Below are 13,868 nucleotides of genomic sequence, written 5' to 3'. Positions count from 1 at the left end.
CAATTCACAGCGTTCCCCCCTCACGGTCACCATCAAAATAAACCTTCCGTCACTGTGCTCGGAGACAATTAATTGACCATCAAATTGAGTTCCATAATAAAAGACCCCTTTGACACGTTTTACACAAAAACACACCTTACAATGGCCAGGCCAGAGAGCCAGGCCAAAATTGTGTTAGCCATTGGTTCATTGATTTTATTGTTCAAGCAATTGAGGAGACAACGACGGGACAAGTGAAATGTGTGTCAAATCCAGGGAATCTACTAAAAATAGAATACTTAATTAGCTTTCGCCTTGGGACCCACACAACTATCTCCAGAGACCAGATACTACTACCAGAGAGAGAGGAGAGCAGAGAGTGAGAGGGAGACAGATAACAGTGCAATGAATGACCGAAAAGCAACTTTGTTTTTATTGTTATGGCCAAACGTTTTTTGTTTTATGGCCTCCGAGTTCTATGCATTTTGACAAAGTGCCGCATTAAATGTCAACGCAGGCCCAAAGGCTCGCGCCTCCACCCTCACCCACCCCCACGTCATACCACACCACCTCTCTTCTATCTACGAACTAAATCGTTAAATGCATTTACAGAACTTTTGATTTCCATTTGCTTTCAGTTTTTATTCCCAGCTTTTTTTTAGAATTTTTAAATGGTCACATTTAAATTGGTTTTCATTCTCTTTTTTATACATTTTTGTATACCCATTAGTCGTGGAGAACATGGGGTGCATTGTGTTTGTGGAAATACATATATGCAACAGGCAGACGAAAGCGTTTCTCAATCGCATGAGAAACCGGTTTTTGTCAGAGAGTTTTGCTATGCCTTTTATCAGCAAACAGATCAGCCAGCAGAAGCTGAAAACAATTTTGCGTAGTTTTCTCTATCCCTCCTCCCTCCCTTCGTCATTGAGTTGTGAACATGCAAGGGCTTGCAGGGCAGAGAATAGCCGACCCATAAACTATGATGTGTGTCTTTCTGTTTCTCATAGAATTCTTCATGGTATATTTTTGAATTCATTAATTTCAACAATGTTGTTTTCTCATATAATAATCGGAAAAAAAGAGGGTATCCAATAATCGGATTTATCAGATTTGATCTTCATTTCTTTTTCACCATTTTTGTTGTCCATTCTGAGAGTGTAGTTAAGTGGGGGTGACTCTTGTGTCTGGTTTGATTTAAACATTCGAGTGAAACCAGGCGAATTTGTTTGCTTTTTCCTTTAATAGTAGAGTATGTACATATGTACATCCCCATGTACATCTGTATGTAATGGGATGTGCGTTGATTCAGAAGCGCGCTTTTCCATTTTTATTTTATAGTTGAATTAATTAATTGATCAATTTAGCGCTTGTTCTGTTTCGCCTTGCGGCTTAATCGGATTCCAGTTTTACTTATACTTTTTATTTCACTTTGTTTTCCATGAGAATTAAATGTTGGTTTTCTTTTTTTGTTGTTGTGGTTTTTTCTGGCATTAAGTAGCTTTAAAAAGGCCGCAAGACATTAAAATTTCGTTTGGCGACTTTTGGGTAATAAAAATCCACATGGAAGCATTTTAAATTCTCCACGCCGTGAATTATGGGAAAAATCTGTTCTACTGCAACCCAGAATCGTAGAGTTTAGATTGATGTTGAGGAAAATCCAGTTTAAGTTCAGTTGTGAAAACTTTGCTCGATTATCGCCCGTTTTTTCACCAAAGATTATCTCACATTTTGAATAGATCATGAGGGCCCCCCCCCCCCACATTTCTGGGCTCTCCGGATGATTTATCATTGAAGCCCACAAAAACATTGGGAAATGCACTCGAAAAGCCAAAGCCAACAATGGAACACAGAAGTAAGTGGCACAAGATGGATGGGATATTTGTTAATGGATTTGAAAGATAATTAAATTATGTTCCAAGAAGTGAGAGGGAGATAGAGAGCGGTAAGCATACCTTGCTGGAAGTGGGGTTAAATGGGCAAAGAGGTTATCCCCCCATGGGTTATCCATGGCAATTGGAAAACAAATTTCTCATGCAATTAATCTCTCGACCTTTTGTTGAGCGTTTTGGCCATATTGAAATTTCCAGCACGCAAAGAGAACCCCACCACAACAGAAACAACAGAAGGAGAATACAAAAATTTATGAAGTGTAGAAAAGGCAAATTAAAATTGATGGAAAACAATAAAGAAATGCGGGCGAGTGAAAAGTACAAACTCAAAGAGGAATGGCAGAATGAGGAGGAAGGAGATATCTGCATAAACCTAACTTTATGCAGTCATAAAAGCTGAAGCACACCCCACACACTTTCCCGCCTTTGCCTCTCACGTTCGAGTGGCTGTGGTAATTGCAATCGCCGCCAGCGAGGTCACACTGTGGACCACATGAATGCACATCCCATCCCTACAGCCTGCGCATTGACACTTTGACTTGACATCCATCGATTTTTCGGAATATACTCTTTAAAGAGGGTATCACGTGTTTGAACCAGGTGTTTGTCCAGCAAAAGAGCGACGAGATTTGGAGCTACAAGAAGGCAGATAAATACGGGGAACGAGTCTGTGGGTGGGTATTGGCATATTTCTATAGAAATTCTTCATATCTAAAACAATTTTGAACGGAATCAGATGACTATATATACCATATCTGTCCGAGAAAATATCCCACTTGAAGGGTATCCAAAGAATCTAAAAGCTATCCTTCTTTCCTTATTTTACGATTTATTCAACGAAAAAGAGAAATGAATTTAATGGAAAATAAAATAAAGAAAATCAATTTCTGGTCTATTGCGCATCTGTACACCTCCATCTTTTCCTGCCTTGAGTCTCTCTGCCTTGTTGGCTCTTCCTGGAAAATGGCAAAAGGAATATCAACAAAAAAAAAAAAAAGTTAGTTGCCAACGAGCGACCTTTGAACAGAATTGCTGAGCTGCCAATCAGTCAGGCAAGTCAGTCAGTCAGTCAGTCAGTGGCTTTCATACTACACTCACTCACATGTTCACCCTCTCTCTCTCTACTCACTCACCTTTCAATCCTCCACCCCTGTCCTTCCTACAACCCATAAACCTTGCGACATTTCCTTACACTGCCTTACAATAAACGAGTATTTCCTTCGCTTTTTCGTTTATTTTGCCTGATGATGAGCTTGTTAAAAATTGTTTTGGAACCAGGTTAAGAGAGAGTGGGGGAACGAGTATTGAGAGTCTCCACTGTAAGCCCTCCCCATCGATGCACGTAGGTTCTTTTGTGTAAATATTGTTTATATCGTTAAATTCAACATAAATGCCTCACGTTAATAGAATTTATAATGATACAACCCCACCCCGACCTACCAGCTATGAGTGTATCTGTCTGCCTCCTCCTACTCTCTGGGCCTCAATTCATAATTGGCTGAAATTCCCAATGGAATCGAAACCGTATTCCTTCTGGGTCTTTGGCTAATGCCAACAACAAAATAAAAAAGAGAGAATTATTAAGTGAAATTTATTCAGCTGACACTTTAGCGGGGTGTCACTGTGGAATAATCCCATGAGGGGAAAGAGAAGGTTTTTTTAAATCCTTCAAATTGAGTAAAGAAGTGGATTTAAGGCATATTTTAAAAGGGAAATTGGGAAACAAGGAAAGGAAAGGTAATTCGGTAGCTTATTTTATGGATAAAAGTACATTAAGTTAGCGAATATGTAAAGCCTATGCCATGATTAAATAATAATTAGGATTTTATACAAATTGGAGTACAAGAAATCACAAGAGAAATCACAGCCACGGATTCTTTAACTTTACATTTCTATGCAGCTTCATCTTTAATAAAGTTTTTAAAGTATATCTTCATGAAATTAGATACTTACGTATAGATGGGCTTCACATTGCCCTGACGATACCAGATGACCAATTGGACCTTGTCCGCAATCATTGTCCCTGGTAGCAGATCGCAGGGTAGCGCCACCTCCGAGCCCACGGCTGTCAGTACCTCCGATAGGGGTCCTGCAAAAGGTAGGCAAATGTATAATACATATTAACAAATGATAATGTCTGATACAGATATATATCTACATATGCTTATACATATTTGAGATGTGAATGCATAATTTCTATGGCTTTGTGGATGTTTTTGGGGCGCTGTGGGGGGGTGGTGAACAAACGCTTTTGTGGTTTCACTTAATTGAAATATATGTGAACTCTGACCTGACCCTGACACCGCGCTTGCCGTCTTTTTCTGGCTGCCTTGCTTTTGTGTACTGACAAAACTATAAATTGACTGACAGCTTGATTTCCCTTTGATGATAAGAGGAGGAACACAGTCGTCGCTGAAAGGGTTTCGGAGACGACAGCACCAGTCAGTCCCATTGTGCGGATTCCAACATGGAGACATCATCATCGTAGACATCGTTTTCGTAGCAGTGTCACCGCACAGCGAGTGGCGCCTCCACAGCCATCAACATCGATGGCATGGCATGGCATGGCGCTGTGCGTGCCTCTCCGCCCAGAGGGTGGGGGGACTGCGGCTTCAATTAGTTGTGCGGCCCCCCTCTGGAGATGGGCTCGTGACACGAGCATTGGAGACCGACAATACATACTTAGATGTCACGCTGACTGCTCTTTCCCCATTTTCAGGGTGTTGCCTCTTTCTTGGGTGTCGTGGAGCGATTGGTATGTGTATTTGGTATTATCAAGAGGCATTGTAATTATACAAATTATATTTTTCCATATTTCGTATTGCAACACCAACAACAGGGCGTTGTCGTACGTGCCTATATGTGGCATGCGCAGCCCCAGCCATTCAATGAACGTTTACGCTGAATGAATGCCTTTCCAAAATATTAATCAATATTTATCTAGATTAGCTATAGTACCTCCCTACCACTCCCCCCACGCTCACAATTCTGGTTCTTCCCCATCCATTGGAACCTTCTTCCACTTCTGGCTCTCTTCCGCGCTCTTTTGGCAACGAAATTCAATTATTTTAATGCATTTTTATTCGATAAATGGGGGATGGGAATTTTTAATGATTGACAGGAAAATTACGCGATTTGGGGATATGTATGTGGCATCTGGAAAATTGAGGATATAGGAAATGTGGAGTGTATACATACAATGATGGTATTTTAAGTTAATTAATGTAAATTAAATAATGGAATGGCCTATAAATGGATTGAAATTGTGGTTGTAGGAGAGAGCAATGGGTAATAGAATGGGATTATATTGAGCAAAAAGTAGTAATAGTATTAAAATTACATGGGAATTGAATAGAAATAAAATTTGAATTGTATAAATATATAATGAGAGGGGAATGAAATAGACCAAATCTAAAGCTTAAATGGGAGTTAAAATGTGAAGGGAATTGAAAAAAATATGTTTGATGAATTAAATCTGCAATAATTATGATACAAATTAAATTTAAATGTCAATTGTATTAATATTTATTCTGGAAATATGTACAATTCAGAACTATTATTCGTATAGAAATAAAAACAAATTAGAAACGGAAAACATAAAGATCTAGTCGGGAATGTTTCTAATTAAATTTCTTAATCTTGTTTGGGTATAAGACACAGATCCAAAGGAATACCAATTGAGCAGCCTCAACATGTGCCTGAAATTGGACATGGTTGTGCCCATTGGATTAACCATAAATATTCCTTAAGCGGTTCAATCGCTCACTAAATTACAAGAATTTCTTAATGAGAAACAATACCCAAAAAGTGTCGATCATTCCTGCCACTCACTCGGCACTTTCGTTCGTTAGCATTTCCGGATTTCGGAGCCATAAGTAACATTTGCCATTAGGCAATCGCAATCCTCCTCCAGCGATATGCATAAACACACTTAAACAAATTAAGGGCCCTCTCCCCACGAGAGGGCTTTGAGAGGCGCCACAGAAATAAAATAAAGTAAAAATCGAACCGACGCGACGCAACGCAAAGCAATTGGTAATCGGATGAATGAATGATATAATTCATTGAGGGCCCCCGAATGCAATTTGTTATGGCCCCGACATGAAAATGGAATTTGTATTTGGATTTGGGTCAACAGATCAAAGCGATTAGGCGACGAACAACGAAATGAGTTACAGACACAAATGGACTGGGGGGAAAAAGAGGAGATGCCACCGCTCTCCATAGAGAAAGAGTTCAATTACTAATTGCAATCAGCCGAACGGACAAATGTTCACAGACGCACAACAAACATATCACAAATGACTCTGAACTTTTGCAATCGATTCCGATTCCGATTCTCAGATCTATTTCGATCTGTTTGATTTTTGATGCATAGCGGAAATTAGTTGTTGTGGGGCGGGGGCTCCTCTCTGACCCTCGCCTCGGGGCCACCAAGAGATTTATTGTCACACGCTCCGAATTGGATGGATTGATATTGATTGAATGATCGCCGCCGCCACAGACGACTCTAGACAAATGTGTAGTCAGTGGATGGGTGGGGAAGTGCATTTAAGTGTCGTTCTGATTTCTATTTTTATTGGCGGGGAAATATTTTGACAAATTTCGTTGGATCTGTTGGCTGACTGATGGACATTTGGCTGCTAATGGTGCATGCAACAAATTTCCCGGCTCATGTATTCTATAATTAAGCGGAACATCGCAGTGAGGCAAGCGACCGCCTGGCTGCTGGCAAGAAAGCAACGAAGCAAGATGTTGATGTTGTTCGTTCCGTGGCCCCGATGTTGTCGCCTCATAATTGTGCCACTTAATGTGGGCGTCAACATGATATGACCAAGTTGTTTGCTTGTTTCTCTCCCTTTTTATCCGTCAAAAACACAGAGACATATACTATGCAGAGGCTCTTGCATTGAAGAACTAATTCTTTCGTTTGCAGTCCTCGAGCGGCTGGGGAACCCAACCAATTTATGAACCAACGAAAAATTCATTCAAGTTCGTGGAATATGGGAATCATGTGTCACATATGCCCCATGTTCGGTCGGAGTGCATATTCGATATTCTTGGAAATTCTCAATAAAATATTTAATCTTTGATGTTGATGAGCGAGTTATTTCTCCCCTTATTTCATTTCCCAGCTGAAAGCTAACAATTTTATTGTTCCCATTCAATTTTAATAATTCGAAGAAATAAAAGTGAATTTGGAGTGGGTTTCGAATAGAATTGAGATGATTCTACGGAAATTCAGTGTGATTATAGGGTATTCTTTGGTTTAAAGAGTGTTTCAAAAATCAACTCTTTCCTCAATACACCGAATCCCTTTCCAAAGTCTATTCTATTTCCTCCTGCATCCCCGCATCCACATTTAACCCAGTTGCATGCCCCCCGGGTGCACAGCCATTCGGAGAGCTCATTTAGAACTTTTGAGAAAACAAACAAAAGCGCCCAAGTGCCACAAACAATTATCCAGTCCATCCGTCATCCGTGCATTTGCATCCAACGCGGAGGAGCCATCGATCTGTTTTTTCAAAGTTATTGATTTATTTATTTGCTTTGCCTGCAACTGTGAAAATATTTTGACAATCGCCTCAAGTGATCCCTAAGCTGCATGTCGATGAGGTAATTATTCAGATCATTTGTTGTTGCGCGCTGCAGGGGCTCGCTCTGGGAGAAAGCACTCCAATGAGCGCACAGTGTGAGCTTTTTTCCTGGCGCCAAACAATGGCACAATAGAATGAAAAAAAAAACTTGCCCATACATCAGTAAATAAATCAAATCCGAAATGTTTATGCTTTCTTTCCAACAGCAGGGAGTGCGACCGAACTACTCTCGAACACAACAATATCTATAAATGGAATGATATGTGTCGGGTGTGCAAGTCAGTTCCTTACAAACAGCAGAGCAGATTCCGACATAGACTCTGGCCTGAACACCTGAACGATGGATGGGACGAGAACAGCAGCAGCAAACGACAATCCGGCTAACAATTGACGACGACAAATTGCCAATGATTCAAATGACGCCATCAGCAACAGTAGCAATTTCCACAACAGTAGCTACAGAAAGTCCAGCAACAGCAATGTCAATTGTCGTTAAATGTGTCTTATTTGATTTTGGATACCCTTTGCGGTAGGGTATTACGATTTTGGGCATTTTTCAAAATTAGTGACTTAGTTTGGAATATGTAGCAGATTTATTTTTTTATTTACTATTAAAATAGTATCGCTATATCCTTCACAACCTTCCCAGTATCTCTCGATCTCTGGCCAGAGTAGCTAAATCTTCGACTTTCCATGCTTATATTTCCTTTGTGTCGTTTCTTTTTGTGTTCGTATTCCCTTTTATTTCTATATTTTCAAATAAAAACAGCAACAAAGTCTTTTCGTCTCTCTCCCTTTACCCAGTCGCTTGACGCTTGTCTCTTGGTCTCTGGGTCTCTCCTTCTCTCTATCTGCACGTGACCAATGACAATTTGCGAGCGACTGTCCATTTATGACCCGACTCAAGTATGGCCAGCACCACGCCCCCTTCTCTCGCCCCTCTGCTGAACAAGTCAACAGCTTTAGTCGTTGTCGTCGTCGATTTGTGCTTTAATATTTCCTGCAGGCAGCATTTGTCGAGTTTTAGGCGCCTCCATCAAAATGTCGTAGGCGGAAGTTGAAATTGCTGTTGCCTCGGCTGCTGATGTTGCCCCATGTTGGGCCATGGAGGATGGGCATGGGAATGGGTGGGTAATCATAATGCCAATAATACGATTGCCGATTGCCTTTGGGCCCCAGAGTGGAGTGGAGTGGACTAAAGTGTAGGACAGGCTCACCTAAATTAAGTCCAAAAATTAGTTCGGTCAGAGCTGACAGCTTCAATAATGTTCTTTTCGATGCTGTTCGATACTCTCCCGCCCCACTCCCACACCAACACCCACACTCCTCCTTTAACTGCCTTTCGGCTTGCCTAATAAAGTTCTTTTGTTATTTCCTCGCCATAGGAAGTTGTAAAATATGGAAAATACTGCCATAAACGTCTCTGTTTCTGAGTAATTTCATTTGATTTTCATTAGATTATGTTTGTTTATGCAGGAAGAGCCCCTCTCTATCTCTCTCTGTCTGCTGTTCCCTTGAGGGTTCCTGGTAATTGAAATTGGTTCTCGTATGGCGGGGCTGCCTTTGGATAAACCACTTAATACGATTTTCAATAGGAAATGGTACGATTTATTGGCAAATACTTTATGGTAAATATTACGATAAAGTGGCCTTAAAAATATCTTTTAATATCGGAAAAACTTATACCAAAATCGCTTAGCTGATGTTTAAGTAACATTAAGCAATGTTTAGTGACTTTAGGACATCGTTAAGTAACGACTGACAAGTTCTCTTGGGCTTTATCACTGTCTCGGCATCCCCCGTCAATTTCCAATTGAGAACGTTTCAACCTTTATTACCCCCACCACAATTGCGCCCCAACCAGCCCACACGGATGGCGTGTCTGACCCACATCATCTATCCGTACACGATGGCCGTCCATTGCCTGCCCAAGGCATAACCCTACAGGTACCTAAAATATTTCTCTATATTAATATTTATGTAAGCCCGCCCTTCCCACCCCCACACAATATAGTTATATTATTTATAACAAACATTTCCCCGACGAGTGGCTTAGCTCTTTTTTCATAATCTTGGTTGAAAAATCTCGCGCTCTTTGCATTTGTGGCAGCAAAACTAATTTTATGATGGATTACTTGGCTACGGGGAATGGTGCCCCCTTCTTAGGCAGAACCTTAGGCAGTGCAACCACCCCTACTCCCCAAGGCTAGGCACTGCCATACACCTACTCCGAAAGTGAATTAGAAATTGGAAGGCGGCGAAGGTGGGAGTGGGAGCTTGAGTCGCTTGCTCTTATCGCATTCGTTTCGCTGTCCATCAAATGCAGCGCCCCCTTGAGGTGTATCCCACCTCTCTCCCATGCCTTTATCTGCCCCCTGTCCACTAGTAGAACGTCAGAGTGCATTCGCCTCTGTTGACATTTGTGAAGTACAAACAGAACACGCACGCACACGGGGATAGATAGCCGGACATGGTAACGGACACGGATGGATACAACAGATGCATATGTATTTACCCGCAGTCGTACACGGAGACGGAGTCGCCTCTCCTAAGCCATCACTCAAAAGTGATTAGATCGTTTCTCGGGGGGTAATCGAGTGCGCCGAATGATGGGGAGGGGGTATTTTCGGGACAGATAGAAGAGATATCTCTCTCGGATATCCCAGACCTCAGGCAAACGGAAAACTTCACTGATGTGGGAGCAACAATTAAGTTTCGATTTTATTGCTCAATGAAGATTCGAGGGAATGTTCGAAGAAGTCGAAAAGTCGGTAAAACGTAAGGAATGCGCGGAATGGTTATGGTTTGTGGCCGTGTGTGCCCATCGGTAAGTGCTCTTTTTTCCCAGGTTTTAGTTTCAGTTGTGTTGTAGTTCTCGCTTTTCTTTTTACGATATTGACACGGGAAATCGTGACTTTTTCATAATGAAAGGGATTTACACGTGTTTATGGCAGGGTCGAGGGTCGGGGTCATAACTGTCTGGCGGGTCGCCTATTTCTCTCTCTATATACCGCAAGGAAGTGCTCTGCCGTCTGACTCTCTGTTTCTGTTCTCTTTTGTTGTTCAAAGAGTCAAAAAGTCAAAATGGAATTATGATCTAAGCCCGCCCACACTGCCCCCTCTCTTTGACACTGTCGGATTTCGCTAAAAGAATAAGCCTGTCTTTCGTGCAGTCTGTCGCGCCCTGCCAAAAGAAGAAGCTTTCAGACTGCATTAGGAGATAGGCAGCCATCAGGCACTCTCTAAGCTCACGCTCTCCCACTCGCACTCCATTGTCGCTGTTCCACTTCCACTATGGCTCTCCCACTACTACTTCCATTCGCGCTCTCCCAATCCACTCTCAATCTTACTCCCACTCCTCTCTCACCTTTGACAAAGCTCAGACAATCAGAGTGCTTAAGTGCTTCCCTCTGCTGCTTGAGAACTTGGCAAACTTTCGGCCAAAAGTTTCCACATCTTAAATTCGCTTTAAGAGAAGTGCAACCATCAGAAAGGTGGGTGGGAGGTACGCTCTGTGGCAACCTAATCGTTGTGCCACACGAAATTCATGCCGCATCAAATTACCTATCCTAGATATACTCCACTCCGAAGCCAAAGAAGATATTATGCAAAATAATATATAATTTTGATAGCACCCAATTTGAGCCTGTCATAACAAGACCTGTCCCCACCCTCCGCTACGCCATGGATCCCTTGCGTTCCTACTCTGAGGGGAAAAAAATCAATATATGTAAAAAATGTTTGCATGACTTTAGGAAATTTAGCAAACTTTTTCTCGTTTCCTTTGTTTTCCTTTCCTTTTCTCTGGTGCTGCTATAGGCCATGCCCCAATATGAGGCTTCATGGGATATGAAAAATATCTTTTAAATGCAATAAACCAACGAGAAAACGATACCAAACGAGGCGAGGAGGTAGGGGTTTTGGTTTGGGAAAAACAAGACTCATAAAATTAATATGATATAATAAAGCAAAAATTTGCAAGCTGCCAAAACCATAACGATTGATTCTGAATTATAGCCCAAAGGCAGGACGAAAAAGAACTCGCTGATATGCGGTGAGGGAGGAGTACCGATACAAAGGCCACTTTTGCCGCAATATGTTTTGCCTGAAGGAGAGGAGGATGATGGAGAAATCAAATCGAATAAATAACACGCAGCTACAAGAGAGAGACGCGCACAAAAAATTCAAAGAGAGTGGGAGTACAAGAGCAGTACAGTAGGTGCGAGAGCAATGCATGGCAGATGAGTGAAGGCAACGAATCGAATGTGGTACCCTTGAATTTTAATTGATTTTTTAAGTTTTACTAAAATACGACTGCAAATATGACTACTAACAGATGGCACTGCAAATACCCTTTCTTCTTTGCGCTGCCAAACATCTGCTCATAATCATCATACCCAATGTTTGCAAAGGCAATGGGTACAAAGATAGGAACAGCAGCAGACGCAACGCACAACATTTTCGGCAATCAATGGCAGAAGCAAGGAAGACAAAGAGAGGGAGAGAGAAGTGGCCGCAAGGAATTTCCAAGGGATTAGTTTGTCAGAAGAACGGAGCGTTTAGGGGAGAACAGAATAGTGGGAGAGCGGTCGTCCACTTGCTCCACTTCCACGCGCGCACACGAGAATGGGTATGGAGGAGGGGCAGCGAGCACAAAATTAATCATGGCATTGTTCGGCGCTTTTCCAAATAATAAATACTTCAGCGCGACTATAAAATAAATTACTCAAAATCATTTCACTGTCGGTCAGTGACGGGGAGGGGAGAGCTGCCACAAGAGAGAGCGCAGCATAGGAATGGGAATTGCCTGGAACGCAGCAGCAGCAGCCGCAGCCGGAGCGCAGTGGATCATGACTTGAGGGATGTATGAAGTTGAGAGTGATCAATAGGCAGCAGGAGGGGCGCGTGGTATGCGTGTTTGGACAGTTTTAACTTTTGGTTTCAGTTTTCCCGGTTTTCGCTGTGTGCGTGTGTCAACTTCAAATGAAAGCAAAATGTCAGGGGAATTTGTTGATCATTAATTATGTCGCACAAAAACATTTCAGCCACTTAGGGGGCCCCATGAATGGGAGGCGTACGCACGAGGGAGCACGCGGAAACGCAAGCAGCAGCAGTAACGGCAAAAGCAACAACAACAGAATTCGCTGCAGCATCAGAATCCAAGGGAGGACCAACAACAGCCGCAAGATCCACAGAAAAATTAGAAAACAGAACAAAATATAATACACAAAAACACCATCCACAACAGTGCTATTGACTGATTGCCTGGCGGGGAAGGGACGACAGTTTCAGCGTCAAAGAAATAATTGCCGGGCCTGCAGCCCACACCATACCGCCGAAACGGCGCGAGCATTAAAATTACATATGTATGTATGTATCGTTTTATTCATAATTGCTTTCCAGGTTTGCTGAGTCATCTTTTTTCACTTGCTCATCCACCAGCCTTTGATGCGATGCAGCTACGCTCACATAACGCTATTCCAATGAGAGTGACTTCTGGAGAGCAATTTCAATGTCAGAGAGTAAGAGAGCAATAGAAGTTTCAGCAATCCTGTGTGTTTAAAAATATCATTCATAGTTGTGCCCAACCCATTAACTCAACCCGAACCTGGATGGAGAGACAAATCGATGTGACGGAAGAAGCAGCAAGCCGGAATAAGTGGGCAAAAAAGAAAAGCGAACAAGAGGAAGCAGTATGCAAAGCAGAAGTGAAGTCAAGTGCAGTGCAAGTGAAATGAAGACAAAAAAGGATGGAAGAGCAGTAGTAACTAAAAAGAGCAAGGCTGGCAAATGAGTAAAATTCTCAGAAGATAAAAATATGAACAAATTCAACTTTTTTTTCGAGTGTTATTCACTGTTATACAAGGTATTATATAAAATCCAATTCCACACAATTTTTTTTCGAGTGATACAAATGTGAAAAAGTGTAGTGAAGTGCAAGTGAAAGTGAAGTAAGAACGATATGTAAGAGGCTAGCAGAGAAGTGCAAATAGGAGCAACAAGGAACAATGTAAGTAACTTCATACAATTGTTTTTCGCGTGTTATATAAAGCACAGTTTCTCACAATTTTTGTCCAGTGTAATATTACAATATCACATACAAAGATGAACTCTCTCTGTCTCTTTTCCTCCTGCAATACTCCTCCTGCAATTTCAAGGCTCTCTCCCAACTCTTCCTCTCACAGTCTCGCTCTTTCGCTGACAGCTTTAAGCTCTACCGATTTATGTGGAATTGAAACTAAATTCATGTGCATATTTTTGCTAGATTTTCAGCATTTCACTTTTCTATTTTCCTTCTCTCCGACTAGAAAAACTGGAACAGCAATATCAAATTTTTTTGTTTATTTTTGTGTTGTTTCTAGTTCCTATTATTATTTTTGTTTTTATTGCATTTGGGTTT

The 13,868-nt window shown here is 41.6% G+C and overlaps 1 protein-coding gene across 1 annotated transcript in view; it reads right to left on the bottom strand.

The window, feature by feature from the left end:
* Positions 1–13,868, bottom strand: part of LOC111074038 — a 45,345-nt gene that overhangs the window by 9,942 nt on the left and 21,535 nt on the right. Inside the window, exon 3 of the mRNA XM_022366659.2 lies at positions 3,825–3,960. Coding sequence (XP_022222351.1) covers positions 3,825–3,960 — 136 coding nt within the window. The remainder of the gene's footprint in view (positions 1–3,824; positions 3,961–13,868) is intronic.

Source organism: Drosophila obscura, unplaced genomic scaffold, assembly GCF_018151105.1.
Source record: "Drosophila obscura isolate BZ-5 IFL unplaced genomic scaffold, ASM1815110v1 contig_186, whole genome shotgun sequence".
Taxonomy (NCBI): Eukaryota; Metazoa; Arthropoda; class Insecta; order Diptera; family Drosophilidae; genus Drosophila; species Drosophila obscura.
The sequence above is the reverse complement of the archived record's forward strand: the minus strand, read 5'-3'. Positions and strand labels throughout refer to the sequence as shown.